The following is an 18,993-nucleotide window of genomic DNA, read 5'->3' on the forward strand; positions in this document are numbered from 1 at the left end:
TATGATATAAAGGGTATAATAAATCTTAAATTAGTCATACTTATACTAAACATGTCAAATTTGAAAACTGACAATAGAAAATTGAAAAACTACTTTATTTTTGTTCTTATATATGTGTTTTTGGTTTCAAAAAAGTTGAGAACAGAAAACGATAACGAACCGCCCTAAAAAAGGCGATAAATTATTTTTTTTTAAAAACAATCGGCGCTATAGTAGCGGCATCTTCCCTTAGCAACGCCACCTAAATAGGAATATGATGGTCGATGGGGGGAAGTATCTCATATGCCAATACAATCTTCTAACAACCTTTAAAAAGTTGAGAGAATTTTCAAATAAATAAAATGAATATTACAATTTCTGTTGATAGGTTGAAAAAAGTTTGGTGGTATCGCTTAAGGGGTCGTTTTTTGTTCATTATTTTTGGGTTTCAAAAATTGGCCTGGAATTAGATGTTGATTCTCTTTCTTCTCGTTTAATTCAACATTTAATCAATCCATTAATATTACTTGATGGTAATGGATTCCCCTAACTTTTTATCTTTCCTAACCCTCAAGTTACAAAATATAATTGTTAGTAATGGTTACATTCATGAACTTAAACCGAACACCCAATAAAAATAACTATATGAGAGTAGAGTTATACTTAGTAGAAGTGAAATATTTGATAAAGATTCTATGCTCAACCCCATTCCATTGTGACTCAGAAGAAAATGGTGATATTGATAAATAGGTGGAACTGTAAATCACTCTTGATGAGAGTGACTAACAGCACCAAGATGGAGAGATCAACAGGCTACCACATAAACTGATATGTAAGAATCTTCTAGTCACAAATCTCAATCATCAGAACGAAGTTAGTTCATGTAGTGAGTGTGTGCACAATAGCTTGCTGCAATGGGAGATGAGATGGAATAATTTCAAAATAATTTGAATTTAAGATTTAGTGAAACAAACTAAGGAGAGAAAAATTGTTACTTGTATGTGCGTGGGTCTTTAAGAAGAAGAATGATGTTTCACCTACGCAGGGTCTTTAAGAAGAAGGATGGAATTTCACCCGTGGTCATACATACTTCCATCATTGCTACCAGCAAAAGTTGCACATATAAATTTATAACTTGTGCAACTAGATGAGATGGAACAGGAGATTTATATAACTCAACCAGATGGGTTCCAAGTATTTGGCAAAAAAGACTATGTTTGCGACTAAAGAAATCCTTATACGGACTAAGGAAATCTCCAAGACAGTGGTGCAAAGATTTGACAGTTACATGATTGAGCTACGCTACTCCAAGATCAGAGTCTATATATGATTATTGTGTTTGCCATAACAAGCTTGGAGATTAATGATCTATCTAGGTCGGTATGTAGATGATATGCTCATAGCTGCAAAGGCTAAGTCTAATATTTAGAAGTTAAAGGGTTTTCTTAGTGCTGAGTTTATTATGAAATATCTGGATGCCACACAAAAAATATTGGGTATGGAAATATATAGGGAAAGAAGTCAGAGGAAGCTTATTTTGTCACCAAAAAGCTACATCTAGATGATATTGTCGAGGTTTAGCATGTCATCATCTAAACATACAGATACTCCTAGTGCTACTCACCAAAAAAAACAAAAATTCCGGTCCACCGGTCCAGTCCAATCCCGGATTTTTTTATGGACCGAAAACCCGAAATCATAAATTTTATGGACAACATTGAAAGATTCTGGTCCAGTCTATTCTGGTTCAGTCCGATTTTCGATCCTAGTCCAAAACTACACCCCAAAATGTGAGAATTTTTTTTAAAGGTCAGAAAAGAATTAAGTTGATGAGAGTAGGCCGGTACTACTCACAATAAACCTGCTGATATATTCACCAATCCGATCTGCTTGGCAAGTTCCAACATTGTTTGAACTTGCTATATTTTGTAAGTTGTTAATCTATTATAATTGAAATGTAGTTGCTATTATAATTCAAATGTATTATAGATTGGAATGTATTATGATTCAAATCTATAATATAGTTGCTATATTTGAGTAGTTGTGTAGGTGCGAAGTCTATACAATACATTTGGGTGTATAATACACCTAAGATTATTTTTTTGCTCCTTTCTTATTTTGCTCATATGGAACTCTAAAATGAGAAAAAAAAAAAAGAAATCTTGAGTGATCCTGAATTAGTAATATAAATTGCAGCATCAAATAGTACTTGGTCCAGTAGTTTGGTTTGTATCTCACAACCTTGAGGTTGTGGGATCAAATCCCACTAGAGGCACTTTGGGGTTACCATTCCCCTTACTCCCAAGAGGCCTTGCTTGCAAACCTGAGCCGGGTTAACCTGTGTGAGGTTCCGATGTGGTTAGGATGCCTTCTCATATACTCCCTCCGTCCTCGATTAGTTTACCCCTTTCTTTTGCACAGAGTTTTAGGAGGAATAGTATTGTGAGACATACAAAGAGAGAAAAAATTATTTATACTTAAAGTTGAATATATATGTGATGAAAAGTTTGTGGTCCCATTCCAAAAATAGCAAAAAAAAAGAAAGGGGTAAACTAATAAAGGACACCCTTAAAAGGAATAGGGGTAAACTAATAGAGAACGGAGGGACTATATATATTATATATAAAAAATACTCTTGTCACTTCCTCTAGATGTCTCAAGATAGCTGATAGTAGCCGTAGGTCAAAGATTTTCTTAATGTGATTGACGAAGTCAACCTCGCTCAATCAATTTCTTTTAGGAGGAAGGAAGAAAAAACTAGAGTTGGACATTATTAAATAAGAGGGGTATCCTTTATTAAGAGAGAAAATTTGACGCATGTAATCCAAGAATATTTAGCTTATTATAATAGTTGTTAATCTACTCAAATGTAGCAACTATTATGATTCAACTGTATTATAGATTGGAAGAAAGTCTATATTAATAACTTGCTAAACAATATTATCTTCCAAATTCCCTACTATGCAACTTTTCCTATTCTTTTCCCGACAAATGTTTTTCCGATGTATAAAACGCTTCGACAGGAAGTACCAGTATTTTGTAATGCACTCTTTGACGGAGATAGACATTACAACTATGTATGCATACGTTTACAAGGAAAGCCTAAGAATTTTACCAAAAAGAAAAACCTACAAAAACAAGAACAAGAGTACCTCTAAAGTGACGTTTTGCATGGTATTTTTAAAATAGCAATTAATTCCTTCTATTGTTCTATCCTTATACGTACCACACCATATTTCAATTAACCACTTACTAACTCAAACCATCAAGTAAGGTTTGTAGTGGTAAAGGTTTCGTCTCATGACTCCAAGGTCATTGAATCAAATCTCACTAAAGATTCATTGGGATGAGGTTTTCCTTACCATCCTCCTCCCTTTAAAAAATCTGACCTGCAAACTTGAGTGACTATATCTGTGCAAGGTGCCAGTTCAGTAGAACTTTCCTAAATACTACTAATCATGCTCATAGAATCACACTTATACACCAATAATTATTAATTTACTGGCCAGCCATGTATAAGAATAGGATTGGTGTCATTTTCTTTTTCTTACAACCACCTCAAATAAAATGCATAACTTTGAATTTGATTTAGAAAATATAATATATACTCCCTCTGTTTCTTATTTAGAATAAAATGTTGGAAATTTTTGCCATTTAACGGTGATTTTCTTAATTGAAAATTTTAACCATTTTTCCATATATGACAATTTCACCCACCATCCTCTATCTTACTTTTACTCTAATTTTCTCTACTTTATTACTTCGAGAACCATAATCATAATGCTTCCCCTAGTAGAGCAACTCCAAACTTAATCAACCAATTAAAACTTCAAAAAAATGCTTATAGAAGTGTTCTTCAAAATTTGCTTATTACTCGAGTTATTATAATTATCATAATATGTTAAATACAGTTTAACAGAGGTCAAATATTAAATTTACTTGGCAAGAAAAAATACAGATACCAATTTTAAAAATTGGTATCGTTTACGTTTTGCAGTATTACCATCATTTTGAAAACGAATAACTGATCATCACTAAAAATAATATTGCAAATATCAACCCAAAAATCTCCAAACATACTCAGACTTTAGAATCACTCTAAAAAAACAATGTAACCAACAAATTGGTACACAGTGCTGGAAATTCAATATACGTATTTTTTTCCCTACCTAATCCTCTGAAATACACCCTATATAAGCTCCTGGATTGGAAAATCTATCATCATCCTCAAGCTGGAAGTATCTTTCTCAAATACAGTCCCTTAATTCTCTCAGCTTGCCAAATATGGAAAATTTTCACAGATTTCTCATTGCAATTTTTAGCATCAGCTGCTTCATAGTTTCCAACAACATCGCCGACGCAACTTACACTGGCATCACTAGGCACTACAAGTTTAATGTACATGAAAGCACTCCTTAACTTGCCTCTAAAATACATCATTAGTTTATTGTTTAAGCCCTTATGTTATATTGTGAGCAACATACATTATGTTCTCCTAAGCATTCTTGTTGTAACATTATGTTTGTAGGTTAAGCTCCAAAATGTGACAAGATTATGCCACACCAAGAGCATTGTGACGGTTAATGGGCAGTTTCCAGGACCTCGCATTGTTGCTCGAGAGGGTGATCGACTTGTTATCAAAGTTGTCAACCACGTCCAGAATAACATTACCATTCATTGGTAATATTAAGTCTTCAAGATTCATTTATTTTAAAAATATCTTTAAATTAAAATACTCCATTATTTCAGACATGATTTGAAAGAAACATGTTTGATAACAAGATGAGTTGCAAGAAGTTATATACTTATCTGTGTTGCTGTATGAGCAGGCACGGGATCAGACAACTACGAAGTGGCTGGGCGGATGGGCCGGCATACATAGCGCAATGTCCCATACAAACTGGGCAGACATATGTATACAATTTCACTGTAGTTGGACAGAGAGGCACACTTTGGTGGCACGCCCACATTTCTTGGCTCCGATCAACCCTTTATGGACCTATCATTATTCTCCCTAAGCGCGGTGTTCCATACCCTTTTCCCCAACCCTATAAGGAAGTTCCTATAATCTTTGGTAAAACACCCAGCTATACTTACATTATGCTACACTTCAGTGTCAACGTCACTGTTTCTACTTGAGTACATTACCAAATGCACATTAATTCTTGTGACATTTGTTTAATTTTATGGGGGCTTGCAGGAGAATGGTGGAATGCAGATCCTGAAGCCGTCATTGCTCAAGCATTGCAAACAGGAGGTGGTCCAAATGTTTCGGATGCCTACACCATCAACGGCCTTCCCGGTCCATTATACAACTGCTCTGCTAGAGGTATATGCAAGCTGGCTTCGAATTGATTTAAGCTATAATAACAGTGACTAATTTTAAACAAGTGAATTTGCAGACACCTTCATGCTGAGTGTTAAACCAGGCAAAACTTATCTCCTCAGGATAATCAATGCTGCACTCAATGACGAACTCTTCTTTAGTATTGCCAATCACACTCTCACAACAGTGGATGTTGACGCCATCTATGTCAAGCCCTTTGAGACAGATACAATCATTATAACTCCAGGCCAAACCACCAATGTCCTCCTCAAAACCAAGCCCTATCACCCTGAGGCCACCTTCCTTATGATGGCTCGGCCTTATGTTACAGGAAATGGAACTTTTGACAACTCCACTGTTGCCGGAATCCTCCAATATCAACACCCAAAACCATCCATTTCAATCAAGAAACTTCCTCTCTTCAAACCCACACTTCCAGCTCTAAGAGACACGTCTTTTGTTTCCAACTTCACCAACAAACTTAGAAGCCTAGCAAATGCCCAATACCCAGCTAATGTACCAAAGAATGTTGATAAACACTTTTTCTTCACTGTGGGATTAGGTACCAACCCATGCCCTAAAAACCACACATGTCAAGGTCCAACCAATAAAACTATGTTTGCTGCTTCGGTTAACAATGTCTCCTTTGTCACGCCAACCAAAGCTCTCCTCCAGACTCACTTCATACGGTCTCATTCCCTCCACCAATCACAACAGGTTTTCACCACCGACTTACCCTCCTCACCACTGATACCCTTCAACTACACTGGCACACCGCCTAACAACACGATGGTTATGAATGGAACAAAGGTGATGGTGCTTCCATTCAATACCAGCGTGGAGCTGGTGATGCAAGACACCAGCATTCTTGGAGTAGAGACTCATCCCCTTCACCTCCATGGGTACAACTTCTTTGTAGTTGGTCAAGGCTTTGGAAACTTTGATGCAAAAAAAGACCCTGCAAAGTACAACCTTGTTGACCCTGTTGAAAGAAACACTGTTGGTGTGCCTGTTGGCGGGTGGGTAGCCATTCGTTTCCTTGCAGACAATCCAGGTATGTAGGAATTTATTTTAAGGATATTTGAAAAGTAATTCGCATCAACTTTGCACGTAACTAAGACTTCGAACTTATTGACATGGTTGACTAATCTCTATAGGAGTATGGTTCATGCACTGTCATCTGGAAGTTCACACCAGCTGGGGATTGAAGATGGCCTGGGTGGTTGAAGATGGAAAGCTGCCTAATCAGAAGCTGCCACCCCCACCCTCAGATCTTCCAAAGTGCTAACAATGCTCCGAAAATTTTGATGTCTCCCTCAGAAAGTTTTCTCCCTGATTTATGTTCAACAAATACCAGTGCCACTCATGTAATTTGTCAAACCCTTGTAGGAAAGAGTGGCCTGAATAGCAATAGAAAGTTTTTCTTTTAATTTCCCATTCTGCATTATTTCCCATTCAAATTTTCTTGTTTAAAGACGAAGACAAAGATGTTGTAAACTTTGAATCTCATGCATTTTTCAAGAGGAAAACATCAATAGTTCAACACTACAAAAGATTATTAAAATATCTGACACTGAATCCATAGACTTGCTAACAGAATATGTTGGATGAAGTGCTGGATCGACAGCACCCCAATAATCTATCCAGGTTATGATCAAAACTGAATATCAGTAAATATGTTCTACCTGTCGGAAGGAGGGCTACTGAAAACCAGGAACAATACCTATTTTGCTTTACCCTTTCCCTTCCCCTGGCCTTTTTTTGCGTCCAGCTTCGCCTGGATACGAGCAGCAGCTGCTGCTTTAGCTTCCTCCCTCTTCTTCTTCTCTTCTTCCTTCACTGCAGCTGCCATCTCTCTCTGCTTTCTCAACTCCCTAGTCATGTTTTCATACAATTGATTACACAGAATAATAAAGACCCAACACTGGAGGAAGACGAGAAATTAAGAATAGAATGGGTGAGCAGCTTACTCAAGCCTGGCCCTCTCATCTGCAGCACCGCCGGCACTCATACCCTTGCGTGGTCGACAATTGACCAACTCCACCTCAAATATAAGGGTTGCACTGCATCATACAACAAGGCCCACAGGATATTTATGATCACGCAGATGAGGTAGAACATTAGCCAACAACAAAAATAAATTTAGGAAGACTAATTCTAGACCCCACCACCACCACAAACACCCAACCCCACCCCCTACGCCCTCCCTCTTGAAATATATTGGATCATCTTCAGGTCATCCAAAAAGATTGCAAAATTTCAGCTTATATCATATTCTAGCAGGGTGCACAGGTTTCAGCTCAGCCTTTTGGCAGTTTTCTTCTGTCAAATATTACGAGGTGGATTACAATGATTAGAGTTAAAACACTGGTTGAATTTCAATAACAAAGGGATCAGCATTACAAGTCAATTAACAACAAAAGCAATATAGATTTGATTGGAAACAGTAAAGTTCAAAATAGTATTGACATACTCTGGAGGAATATCTGGGGGAGACCCTGCAGTTCCATATGCATACTCCGGCTTGCAAGTAATCTTAGCTATTTCCCCAACCTGAAAAAACCACATAATGACATTAAATTTGACAATACTGCTTGGGAACTGGTAGTATGGGGGCTTAGAAAGAAGCAATCAGAAGCCTAACCCTCATAGTTTTGACAGCAACATCCCATGCCTTGATCACCATGCCCTTCCCAATCTCAAATGAGAAAATAGTATTGTCTTCATGTGTACTATCAAAGATTTCACCCGTTTCAGCCAGGGTACCCTCATAATGTACTGTCACACCAAAAAGAATATACAAAATGATATTATGCCACAGACTAAAGTAGTAGCTAGCCAGCTACACATATCATTGCCATGTCAGCATTTAACCTAGCACATAATAAGTGGACAGTTCCGAATTTTGCACTGCCCCTTTTTCCTGGATAAATACTATCCATCCTATTTGTTCAAGTGCCAACTTATGACCATATCCTAATGCTATACTGAAGTTTGAGTGAGAAAGATTATCAAGCTCCTCGATATAGGCCCGGAGAATAATTGAGAGATTCTTAAGTCCATCTTGAATTTCCAACAAAAGTAATGTACAAAATTTATCTTACTATTGTACGGTTTGACATATTCAAAAAGAAAATACATGACATACTATAAAAGTAAAGACAAAAAAAGAAGAAAGTAAAATAGTCCCTACAACAGTCTGCAAATAGTGTCGGTAAAAAAAAGGAGTACTTGTGGCGTGTGAGCTACTAGAATGGTTTCATGAGGCATTGTTCTCCACTGTCCTTCCAAGAAATTTCTTGTAATGGAAGGTAGTAAATATCTCTATAGGGGGAATAGAGTATGTTATATATATGGAAAAAACAAAGGAGAATTTCATAAAATCAAGTAGTTTGTGTTAGTCCCAGCTCCTAAGTACTGAAGCAACTCAGTTCGGTGCTAGCAGACGAGTCATGAAAATATTTCTAACCATTCCAGGACCAGCTTACACATCTGTGATCTGTTCAAATTTGTCCAATAAACTTAAATAGTTATATAACTAATATTTTTCTATTGCTCAAAAATATTCCACCAAGACGACCTGTGGCTCAAAGGACGATATACAGGAACAAAACTATTCAGAAAAGCATCAGAATTTGAAAGAAATCCAAGATTATAAAATTTTCTCTGAGAATATACCATCCACAAGAGGAAGATCGTCTGTTGGCCCATCAGCATCATCCTTTGGCCGCCTTAAAATAGTCTTCAGAACACCACCATCACCAGTTAAGTCAATTGCATCCCCCATTGTTCCAAATTCCAATTGTTTCAAAGACCTGATCAAAAGAGTGAAGGTAAATTTTTCTTTTTATACCGTTCACAACATAAGTGATGGATTGGACAACTCAAAACACAGTTGAAAATTTGAGCTACACAAGGGCCAACTTGAAAGGGGCCAAGCTTCCAAAGATTTATAAATAAGAAAATCAGTTACTGAAACTGGTAAAAGAGCATCAAAGATAAAGATGAAATTTCGGCAATAAAATCTTTGATCTAATTTAAAAGACTAATTGTATCGCATAAGCTTTGAATTAAAGCACTCAAACAAAAGTGTGGATATCCGGAATAATCAATCAATAAAATTCCAACTGAGACCATGGGAGAAAAGATTATGATAACATTTCATAGGTAAAGCTAACATCATTATTGTTTCAGCAATAAGGGGAGCTCATAAGTCAAGATCCAAAGAAAAATAACAATAGTGCAAAGTTTACATTTGACAGGACACAAAAATTGCCTTGATCAGATTACACATAGAAGTATAATACAGTGTGTCCAACTCTGTCAAGATTACACCTCTAAACCCGAATCACTCTAAGGGTGTGTTTGGTTGGGAGGTAAGTGTTTTACAGGAAAACTATTTTCAACACTTTCCTCTGTTTAGTTTGGGTCGGATCAAGGAAGGGAAAATATAGGTTGAAATTCATTTTCACAACACAAACAAATGAAAATAGGTTCAAAAGAAAGTTACTTCCTTTGCAACCAAGCAAAGGAAAATCAATCTAGAATTGAGTTTTCCTTTAGAAAATGATTTTCACGGAAAACCACTTTCCGTTGGAATTGTTTTCCGTCCAACCAAACACACCCAAAGGCTCCGTCTGTTTTGGAGGAACCCATTTTCCATTGTTTGGTTAGACAAGCGATTTAAAAAGAACGACTAAGATAGAAAAGAGTTTTTAATCCCTTTCTAAACATTTTCCTTCAATATTTGAAAGAAACCATTTTCCTCCACTCTCTCACTCCGAAAATCTCCAGTTTTCCCCTTCTTAGCTTAATAAACTATTATTCATTTGCGTTTCCGCAGTAGCATATTTTCTATGAATAACAATTTTCCACGGAAAATGTTTTCCATCAAACCAAACGAACTCTAACGGTGTGTTTGGTTCATTTTTAGTAAATGAAAGAAAGGGAAGAGAAAGGAAGAGAAGAGAAAAGAATGGAAGAGAAAGAAAAAAAAACTTAATTTCCCATGTTTGGTATAAATTTCTCTTTCCTTCCGAAATTCCCCGCTTTTGGGAGGAAAGGAAAATGAAATTTTATTAAAGAGTCTTTCCTTCCCATTCCTCCCATTTCCTTTCACTTATTTTTTATTAAATGAACCAAACATTGGAAAGTAATAAATTTCCTTCCACTTCCTTTGTTTTTCTTCCAAATTCCTTCTACCAAACAAATTGTAAAAAGAGTCCCTATATCAAGGCAAATATTTAAACTCACATTAATTCGCGAGAGTTACTTAAATTAGTAGGCAAAAAATTGAACAAAAATACAACACTTCGTAAACTTTCACACGGAAAAATAATTCCAAATTTCTCAAAGTTAGTCAATCAATAGCAAAAATTAACTTATACTATACTGAAATTCATCTCTGTGACATCCATCCAACAGCCAGAAATTCAACAAAAACAAAAACAAAAAATTTAATACAAACACATGCAAATTAAACTTGAAACTTCACAAAAGCAATGATAAATTAGGTTGAAAATTATTATCAAAACTATATAATAATTTCATCGATCGAATGTTACAATAAGAACCAAAAAGAAGGATTGCAAACCACAGAAGAAGTGAAGAGAGCGACGAATGGAGACGTCGGCGTTAGCGGCGGCGATTGCGGCGGAGAAACAGAGGAGAGAGAATTCAGATGAGCCGAGAAATTGGTTGGCCATAGCAGTAGGAAGAACACGATTTATGTGAGAACTAATGGGTGTTGAGAGTATAAAAAGGGAGAATATGTAGATTCCAATTAAAAAGAAGATTAATCTTATCTTGTTATATTCTTAAAGTCAAAAGTGGTAAATAAATTAAGCAGGATATGTAATGTAACTAGTTATTAGGTCCGAGCTATGCCCCGGGTAAGAAAAACTTCATTTATTAATATTGTACTTTGATATGATAGCTCTAAATTCAACTTGATCTAGTGGTTAAAACTTTAGTACATGAACTTGAGGTCACAGGATCAAAACCTATACTATGCAATTTCTAATTTTTTTTCATTACACATGGATTACATGAACTAAAACTCCCTAGGGAGAGCGCCACGTGGCACCGTTCCTGATTTACGCACGCCTCTTAATATATTAGTATAGATTAGAGTTTTTTTTTTCGAAATATAATAGGGCATTTTGTGGGAATATACCTTAATAAATTTTTTGTTAGGATATACCAACTTAAATTTAAATTTTGTTAAAAGGTACTAAAAACACGATTTCTGCCAAAAAAAAAAAAAATTGTGGCTCGCGAGTTCATCAAAGGTAGAAAATAGTGTTTTTATATCTTCTAACAAAACTTAAATTTAGTTTATATATATCCCCACAAAAAAAAAATGAAATATAATCCCACAAAATGTCCTGATACTCTAATATATTCCCGTAAAAAACTCATGTAATTATATATGTACTCTTCAAAAATAAAAAGGAGGGAATCATTGTTTTATAGTGGGGCTAAAGTTGCATTTCTAAACTTTAGTAGCCCAATTAGCAAACTTCATTTTTATTGATTTATCATTGTCCATCTTAAAAAGTATTTGTACCTTTTTAAAAGTCTTTTTCTATTTTATAACTTCATAAATGTAGAATTATTCATATTTCAAGTTACTTAAGTGGTGCTTTCTTTGGTTTTTATCACTTTAACCACTTATTTGGACACATAGTTTTATGAAAAAAAGTAAATGGGTCTTTAGATAGAAAGAAAAAATATTAATTTATCATATATTATAGTATAGTTAATGTTTTGGCCAAGAGAAGCAGAGTAAGGAGTATAATATTGGTAGAACCATTTCAAAAAAAAAGAGAAAAAAATTTTATAATGTTTTAAAATTTTCTCAATATATAAGAAAAAACATACATGTAGGCTCTTATTTCATTCATCTCAATGACCAATTTAATAATATCAACATTTTATAACTTTTTACCAATACATAATTACATATATACTAATATATTAATAGTCAAAGATGTGAATTGGCGAATTGAAAGTCAAACTAAGAACATCAATAAAGAAAACGAGTACATATAAAATTTACGTCAACATCTTTAGAGACTTAGGTTTAAAAAAAATTGCAATTGTATGCATAAATGCTTTCATGTAGGGTCATAAATTAAATGCATAAATAGTCAAAGATATGTATCAGAAATCATGAAAAAAAACAAGGTCGGATCGATTTAAAAACGGGAGTAAAAAAGAAGAAAGAGAAGGCAAGTTCATAAACTAATATTGCAAAAAATGTAATCCAATAATTAAAATGTACACCTGAAACATGTCTTCTTTGTTTATTTTTATTTCTTTGACACGAATGTTGTCTTTTTTTTTGCAGCACATTATTATCTTCTTTAATTGAATATACACTGATTATATTTCTTCGGTCCAAAATATAATTCATGTTTTTATTTTTGAAGTAAAAAAACTTTGACAATATATTCTCACTAATTTTATACTAATGTATACTACCTCCGTTTCTTTTTAATTGTTACACTTTGACATTTTATACTATTCACAAATTGCACTTTGACCCTCGTTTGTGATTTATACGTGAATAAAAACATAGTCATGTGGGATCTTGTTAGATTCGTATTAGTATGTATTTTATTAATATGTAGTTTTTATATTTTTTACAAATACAAAATTAGAGATATAAAAGCTCAAAGTAGTGCATCGGCATGCGTGAAAAGTGTAAGTGTAACAATTAAAAAGAAACGGAGGTAGTATAAAACATACTCATGTGGGTCATCTTTCGATCATTTAAATATGTCGTGCTTCACATAAATCTCCATGTAATAAACAAATATTTGTTTTTTGTCCATATAAACATTCTCATTTAAACGCATTTCTTCTTAACCAATATAACACCAATCTTGTTAAACGCATGTATTTTAGTCTTTTTATATGGACACTGAACTTTTTATATTTTAATTTTGAAGAGTTCAGTGTCCATATAAAAGACTAAAATACCCTTACTAACATAATAATTAAATTAAATCTATTTAAGGATTATGCAAACGTTATTTAATCAATGAATTTCACTACATATGAACTTAATTATTTACTGTTTGCTAAATAAAAATGATTCTTTAGGAGAACTTTGTGAACAAGTTTTGTCAACAGTTATTTGAGATTATTAAATATAATAATACAATTCTGCTTTCTGTTTACTTCCATATGCATTGCGTACATAAACCCTGGCATGGCCTTGTCACCAACATATGTCTTCTTATTTATTGAAAGAAGCTGCTAAGTACAAAAGATGCAATATACCACCATTGATTAAGACTACAAAATTGAGGGAATAAAAACACTAAAACTCTTTAATCATCCCTGTTACCTAGCCTTAGCTACTTTTTTTTGGGTATCAATTTGCCAAAATTCTTACAAAAGTGTAATGTTTTCTCCTATACGGTAAAAAATAGAAGATAGACCAACGGATCAAGCTTGTAATATACCAATTCGCTACTTTACTTCTTCACTCCTAGATGAATTCGGCCTTCTTACAAATCTTCCCTGCAACAAAACACGTATCCTTATGTTAAAATCGGAAGATGAAATTTCGGTAATAAATGCAAGATATCAACCTTTAACTTAAGTTGATCACAGAATATGGATGCAGAACATTTAACATATGTTAACTTATTCATGTGATAAGGTTCACGGTTGTACAAGAGTAGGAAATTAAAGAAAGCCCAGCACACGTTACATAAAATTTTCGATGACAGGAAATGAGGAGATTGGAAAACGGAGAGAGAATGGGGTAAGAATGATAAGTGTAAACATGATCTAGGATCTAGCCATCATTAGAAATCTTGGCAATTGAGAAAAGAACCAGTTGTACATCAAAGAACAGAATGATATGGGCATTATGAGACTTGAGAACTCAATACTTCCTCCATTTCATCTTACTCGCTACACTTTTCGATTTAAGAATTCCAAGGCAATTTTTGGAGAAGAGAGAGGTACAGAGTAAAAAGAAAAGGGACCCATGTGAGAGGAGAGAGATAGAGAGAGTTTATTGCCCAAAAAGAAAGTGTAGCAAATAATGTGAAACTTCCCACAATAAAAAGTGTAGCGAATATTATGAAATGGAGGAAGTATATCAGATAGAATAATGAATCGGAAAAAGTTGCAACATGTCTCCAAACCAAGTCTACATCAACATAAACAGGTCTCAACTCTCAAGTAGTATGATCCCTAAAGTAAATAATATGCCACATTTTTTTGAGACAACACAAGTGGCGCTTTTTCTTTCGCTAACAACAATTGACCCAACTCAACAGCCCAATCCAACTGAAATCTAGCATGAAATATAAGCGAACTAGGATGGAGATCACCTTAACTCACTGACTAAAACGGATTAGGTTAAAATGACATTTCTAAACTAGAGATATTGCTTTGATCTTCCACTCATTTAGAAATTCCCGAAAATATGTTGATCGATGTGAAATTCGGTCAAATAACATAAAAAGCTTTATTTATATTAGCTTTTAAGAAACTTCAAATATGCATATTTTTTCAGTAACTTTGTTCTTCATTTATTTCCTTAACAGTAAATCTTACCCAAGTAATAATGATTATGATTAAATTGCTTAATAAGTTTTACTAGTAACATGTTTAATACACAAGTCGGATTATCGTTGAATTTTACAACCCGCTTATTTAAAGTGTTACTAGTCTTATAAGCGCGCGACGCGTGCGAAAACAAATAAAAAATTCGATTGTGTAATAACATGTATGAAAAATTATTCATAACGTTCATTGTATTTCCTTTTTTTTAGACTAATAAATAAGAGATGTTATGAATGTGACTGTTAATGGAGAATATGATGGTAAAAGAGGGGTGAATTTGTATTTTGTTAGTTAAGGGTATAATGGGGTTTATAATTTTTTGGTGTCCCCCTCTCTTCCCTTATATAATAGAGATAATTGCATCAAGGGATTTTACTATGAACCTACACGAACTGTAACCAACTTGTTATCAACTCTACTCTATGTTCAATATTCATTAAGATAATTAAGCAAAAGGACATGGTCAAGACTTAAAGTTTTGCCAATATTTTGGGACCGAGGGAAGTATGTACCAGTTTCGAAAAAACAAATCATCAAATGGTTGAAATATAACCCACTACTGCAGACAAGCATAATCTGCAATACACAACTAATGAAAAAGCATATTTGCAACTCTTCACATCAATCATCAATTTAAGGAATAAGATCCAGTAAAAGAATACAACACATCAAGAACATATTCCAACTCTTAAACTCAAAATTGACATGACTGAAATTGAACACTGACCGGATTGTCATAGTTGCATACCTTCATTCTCGGTCGCTGATCAGCATTAACCTTTCTCACTTGGTATCTTATCTTCTTTGAGAAGAAGCGCGTTCGACGTTTCTCCTTGTACCGCTGAACACTTGCTTCTCTCAAGGCTCCAGATTCACCAAATAAATCTATTTGTGCCAATCTTGCCTGCCATTTTAACACTTCAATCCTTTAATTTTCTTTCGAATGTTTATGTTTCCATCATAAGTGAATACGAGGACCATAGAGAAAGGCTAGACAAAACATGCAATACGACAATTTCACAAGTATCATATTATGTTCTGGAATTAGGCCTAGCACTATTGTAATAGAAAAAACAACTTTTGGGCCAGAGCAAATTAACCAATATCTATGTAGTAACGGAGTACAAGAGTATCAATAGTATATGATGCATTTTTTATAATACTTCATAGAGTATAATATAGCATAAACATTCTTCTTTTTGTCTCACTTGATATTAATTTAATCATTTTGCAACTGAGGTGACGCCCAAAGAAGAAAAAACCAACTGAGAAATTCCAAAACTGGAGCTTCCCTATTGGGAAAGAAAAGTTTGGTTAATTACCGTTTAATCCAGACAGAAAACATCAACTAACATTAGGCGCCAAATTGTGTCAATTAATTTTCATTTTTCCCTACTAAGCACCTTATATTGAGTAGTTATAGTCTTATAGATACTAATAGGAACATGAGTAAATGAATATAGAACTTACCAAGGCATCAGTTCCAGAAAACTCGGAGCCTGGAATGTCATCGGAGAAAGGCGAGCCCCGATCCGACCAGGCATCCAACACCTCGTCATAATTAAGTTTTAAGAGCACCCCAGGGCTTGATTTAAAATTAGGGACCGAATTTTCCTTGCCTGATGTTGAACTAGACTTAGGACTTGAGGCCAAATTTTCCTTGCTTGAGGATGAACTAGACTTGGGAACTGACACTGAATTTTCTTTCTTCGGGATTGAAGAAGAGGATTTAATGTTTAATTTTTCTAACTTTTTCTTCTTCTCAGCTGGCAAAGGCTTGTTAAACCTTGGTGAAATTTCAGCAACATCAACAGCAGGAAATCTCCACCAATCTCCCTCATCATTTTGTCTAAATGCCTTAGCCACTCCGCCTCTCATCAATCCAAACCCAAAATCAAATCTCCCACCTAATCCTAGTCCTAATCCTAATCCTAACCCCACAGGATACCCATAACAAAAATTAACGGGGCCAACACTACCATTCTTGGAGCAAGTAGTTGACTCGCCTTCAACAGACACACTTAAATCATCCCCCATTATGCTGTCTATAACCCCCTCCCCGATTTCTTCATCAAGGATAGATTCTGTATCAAAATCCTCATATCCATCACATAACTTAGAGGAATTCATTTGGCAACCAATTTCATCCATGTCATTTAAGCATGACTTACCATATACAGTAGAGTCTATCTGGAAAACAGGTTTCTCTACTGGGAAAGGTAGGAGCAATTCACCAGAGGATTCTTCAAAGGAAAAGGAAGAATACTCACGGGGCTTGATGAATTTGCAAGGCTTACAGATGTCCTTGGCGGAGAAGATGTTTGGATATGCCGTAGAGAGCAGAGCAGCCGCCTCATTGTAAGTCTGATTGGGTCGTTTTCGTGGAGTCCTTGGTTTTCGGGTTGAGATAGCAAGCGGGGAATTGCTTGATTCTGATATAGTTGAAGAAGGTGATGAAGAAGAGGTACGGGTTGAAGTTGAGGGAGATTTAATGATATCAAGGTCAAGTGTATATGCTGCCCGTCCACCTCCACTCAAGCAGGAGCTCATTGTTGTTGGCTATTATACAATAAAACAGTCCCAATTCAACAGAAACTCAAGGCTGATAGAGAGAAGAAGAGAGAATTTGACTTCATAAGCCTTGGAAAGTCAAAGCAGCAATATTTAAATGAAGATAGAAGATTTAGTTTAGAAATTCTGATTGGCAAGCAAGGAGAATTCAAGCTTTAGCAAAGAAATGGCAAGGAAAAAGAGTGGGAAACAAGCTTTAAGCTTTGTGCCACAACAAACTAGGAAAAAGGCCAAAACCCAGAACCCTTAAAAAAAGAACTTACTATCAATTAAAAAAAGGTCTGCTGAGGTTATGTCAAGGTGACAAAAGGCAAAAAGCTGCAAACAGTAAACAAGAGAAGTCTAGTGCAAACAGACCCAGTTTCATAAACAAGGAAAGTCTATAGACTCCAATGTTTTATGCTAAAACCCTGAAAAACCCCATCTGAATTGACCACAAGAAGCAAATTCTGAAAATGTGGATTAGACTTATGTAAGAATGCAATGATTTTCTTTCCTTCTTATACTAGACAAGGAAAATCTCAAAGAGATGGGGTTAAAGAATAAGAAGAGGAAAAAAGAAAAAGGCACAGAACTCAAAAATCAGTGTGGGTTTTGCAGTAAAGAATCAGAAGTCAGCAAAATGAAAATATACTACCCGCTGAGAGTTTAAAAGAGAGATTTAGCCCCACAAAGAAAACCAAGGGTAGGGGAGAATGGGGAAGAGAAAGAGAAAGAGAGATATGATGGGCGATTTGTGTAAAGGAGCAGGTCACGAGTAGGGAAGAGATAAGAGGTAAAAATCCGTTAAAAGAAAGTCTGAAGATAGCAAGAGCGGAACAGTGTGACTCTCTGAAACAGAGGTGGGAGTGTGTTCTTATGAGTAATGGGACTGAAGGTGAAAGAGAACAGGGCAAGCAGAGACAACCTTTTCTTTCAGATGCCAACAATAGTTACTGGACCACTATTCTCTTACACCCACCACCTCTCTCTCTTTAGCAAAGTAGTATTCAATAATTTAACCTGTGGCATTGACAACAATACCCCTGATTTTCAAGTAAGTACTTTCACAAGAGTACTATGTAAACATCAGAAAATTCTTTTTCACTGCAGTCTGCAGGCAATTTTCAACACATTAATCAGGTAGAGAGGAGTATTATAGACATCATTAAATCCACATAATCTGGTGTAGGCGTGTGATCAATACTACTTAAGCAAATTATTGACTCGTTTGTTATTTTTTACCCTCAAAAAAGGAAAAAAAACATTTATTGATATATCATAGAAAAGAAATTACTTAAAGATGTAATATAAAAGAGTATATTTGAATTTGTGGCCCTCTAAGTTTCCAAAAAATTAGCTTGCAGCGTAGTAGAAATATGAAAGATACAGCCAAAAACCATGCACCGTAGCATCTGAATACTGAAAATACTAAAGATATTTTTGAAAGAAGAGATAAGTCTATATATTCACCAGATATTTCACTCAAAAAGGAAAAAAATATACAGAAGTTTCTTGTTTTGGCTATTAAAAAACTCTCCAATGTT

General features: G+C 35.0%; 3 protein-coding genes across 4 annotated transcripts; 1 reads left to right on the top strand and 2 right to left on the bottom strand.

The window, feature by feature from the left end:
• The first annotated feature begins 4,185 nt into the window (after nt 1-4,185).
• LOC104904359 (laccase-17) lies at nt 4,186-6,883 on the top strand. The gene is made up of 6 exons (XM_010692589.4): nt 4,186-4,377; nt 4,508-4,659; nt 4,809-5,053; nt 5,180-5,308; nt 5,382-6,359; nt 6,463-6,883. Exons 1-6 carry the CDS (start codon nt 4,264-4,266, stop codon nt 6,591-6,593), a joined length of 1,749 nt encoding a protein of 582 aa, XP_010690891.1. The 5' UTR covers nt 4,186-4,263; the 3' UTR covers nt 6,594-6,883.
• LOC104904368 (peptidyl-prolyl cis-trans isomerase FKBP20-1) lies at nt 6,796-11,058 on the bottom strand. The gene is made up of 6 exons (XM_010692600.4): nt 10,899-11,058; nt 8,984-9,120; nt 7,950-8,083; nt 7,779-7,858; nt 7,276-7,368; nt 6,796-7,179 (listed from the first exon to the last, which is right to left on the bottom strand). The coding sequence occupies exons 2-6, from the start codon at nt 9,090-9,092 to the stop codon at nt 7,029-7,031; spliced, it is 567 nt and encodes a 188-aa protein (XP_010690902.1). The 5' UTR covers nt 9,093-9,120; nt 10,899-11,058; the 3' UTR covers nt 6,796-7,028.
• Nucleotides 11,059-13,529: 2,471 nt separating this feature from the next.
• Nucleotides 13,530-18,608, bottom strand: LOC104904344 (protein CHLOROPLAST IMPORT APPARATUS 2). 2 transcript variants are annotated; one of them, XM_010692568.4, is made up of 3 exons: nt 16,367-18,608; nt 15,624-15,800; nt 13,530-13,837 (listed from the first exon to the last, which is right to left on the bottom strand). In XM_010692568.4, the coding sequence occupies exons 1-3, from the start codon at nt 17,444-17,446 to the stop codon at nt 13,787-13,789; spliced, it is 1,308 nt and encodes a 435-aa protein (XP_010690870.2). In that variant the 5' UTR covers nt 17,447-18,608; the 3' UTR covers nt 13,530-13,786. The 2 variants fall into 2 exon arrangements, with proteins under 2 accessions (XP_010690870.2, XP_010690879.2); XM_010692577.4 differs by having other exon boundaries at nt 15,645-15,800; nt 16,367-18,583.
• Nucleotides 18,609-18,993: the final 385 nt, after the last annotated feature.

The sequence above is a fragment of the Beta vulgaris genome, chromosome 2 (genome assembly GCF_026745355.1).
Source record: "Beta vulgaris subsp. vulgaris cultivar EL10 chromosome 2, EL10.2, whole genome shotgun sequence".
NCBI lineage: Eukaryota > Viridiplantae > Streptophyta > Magnoliopsida > Caryophyllales > Amaranthaceae > Beta > Beta vulgaris.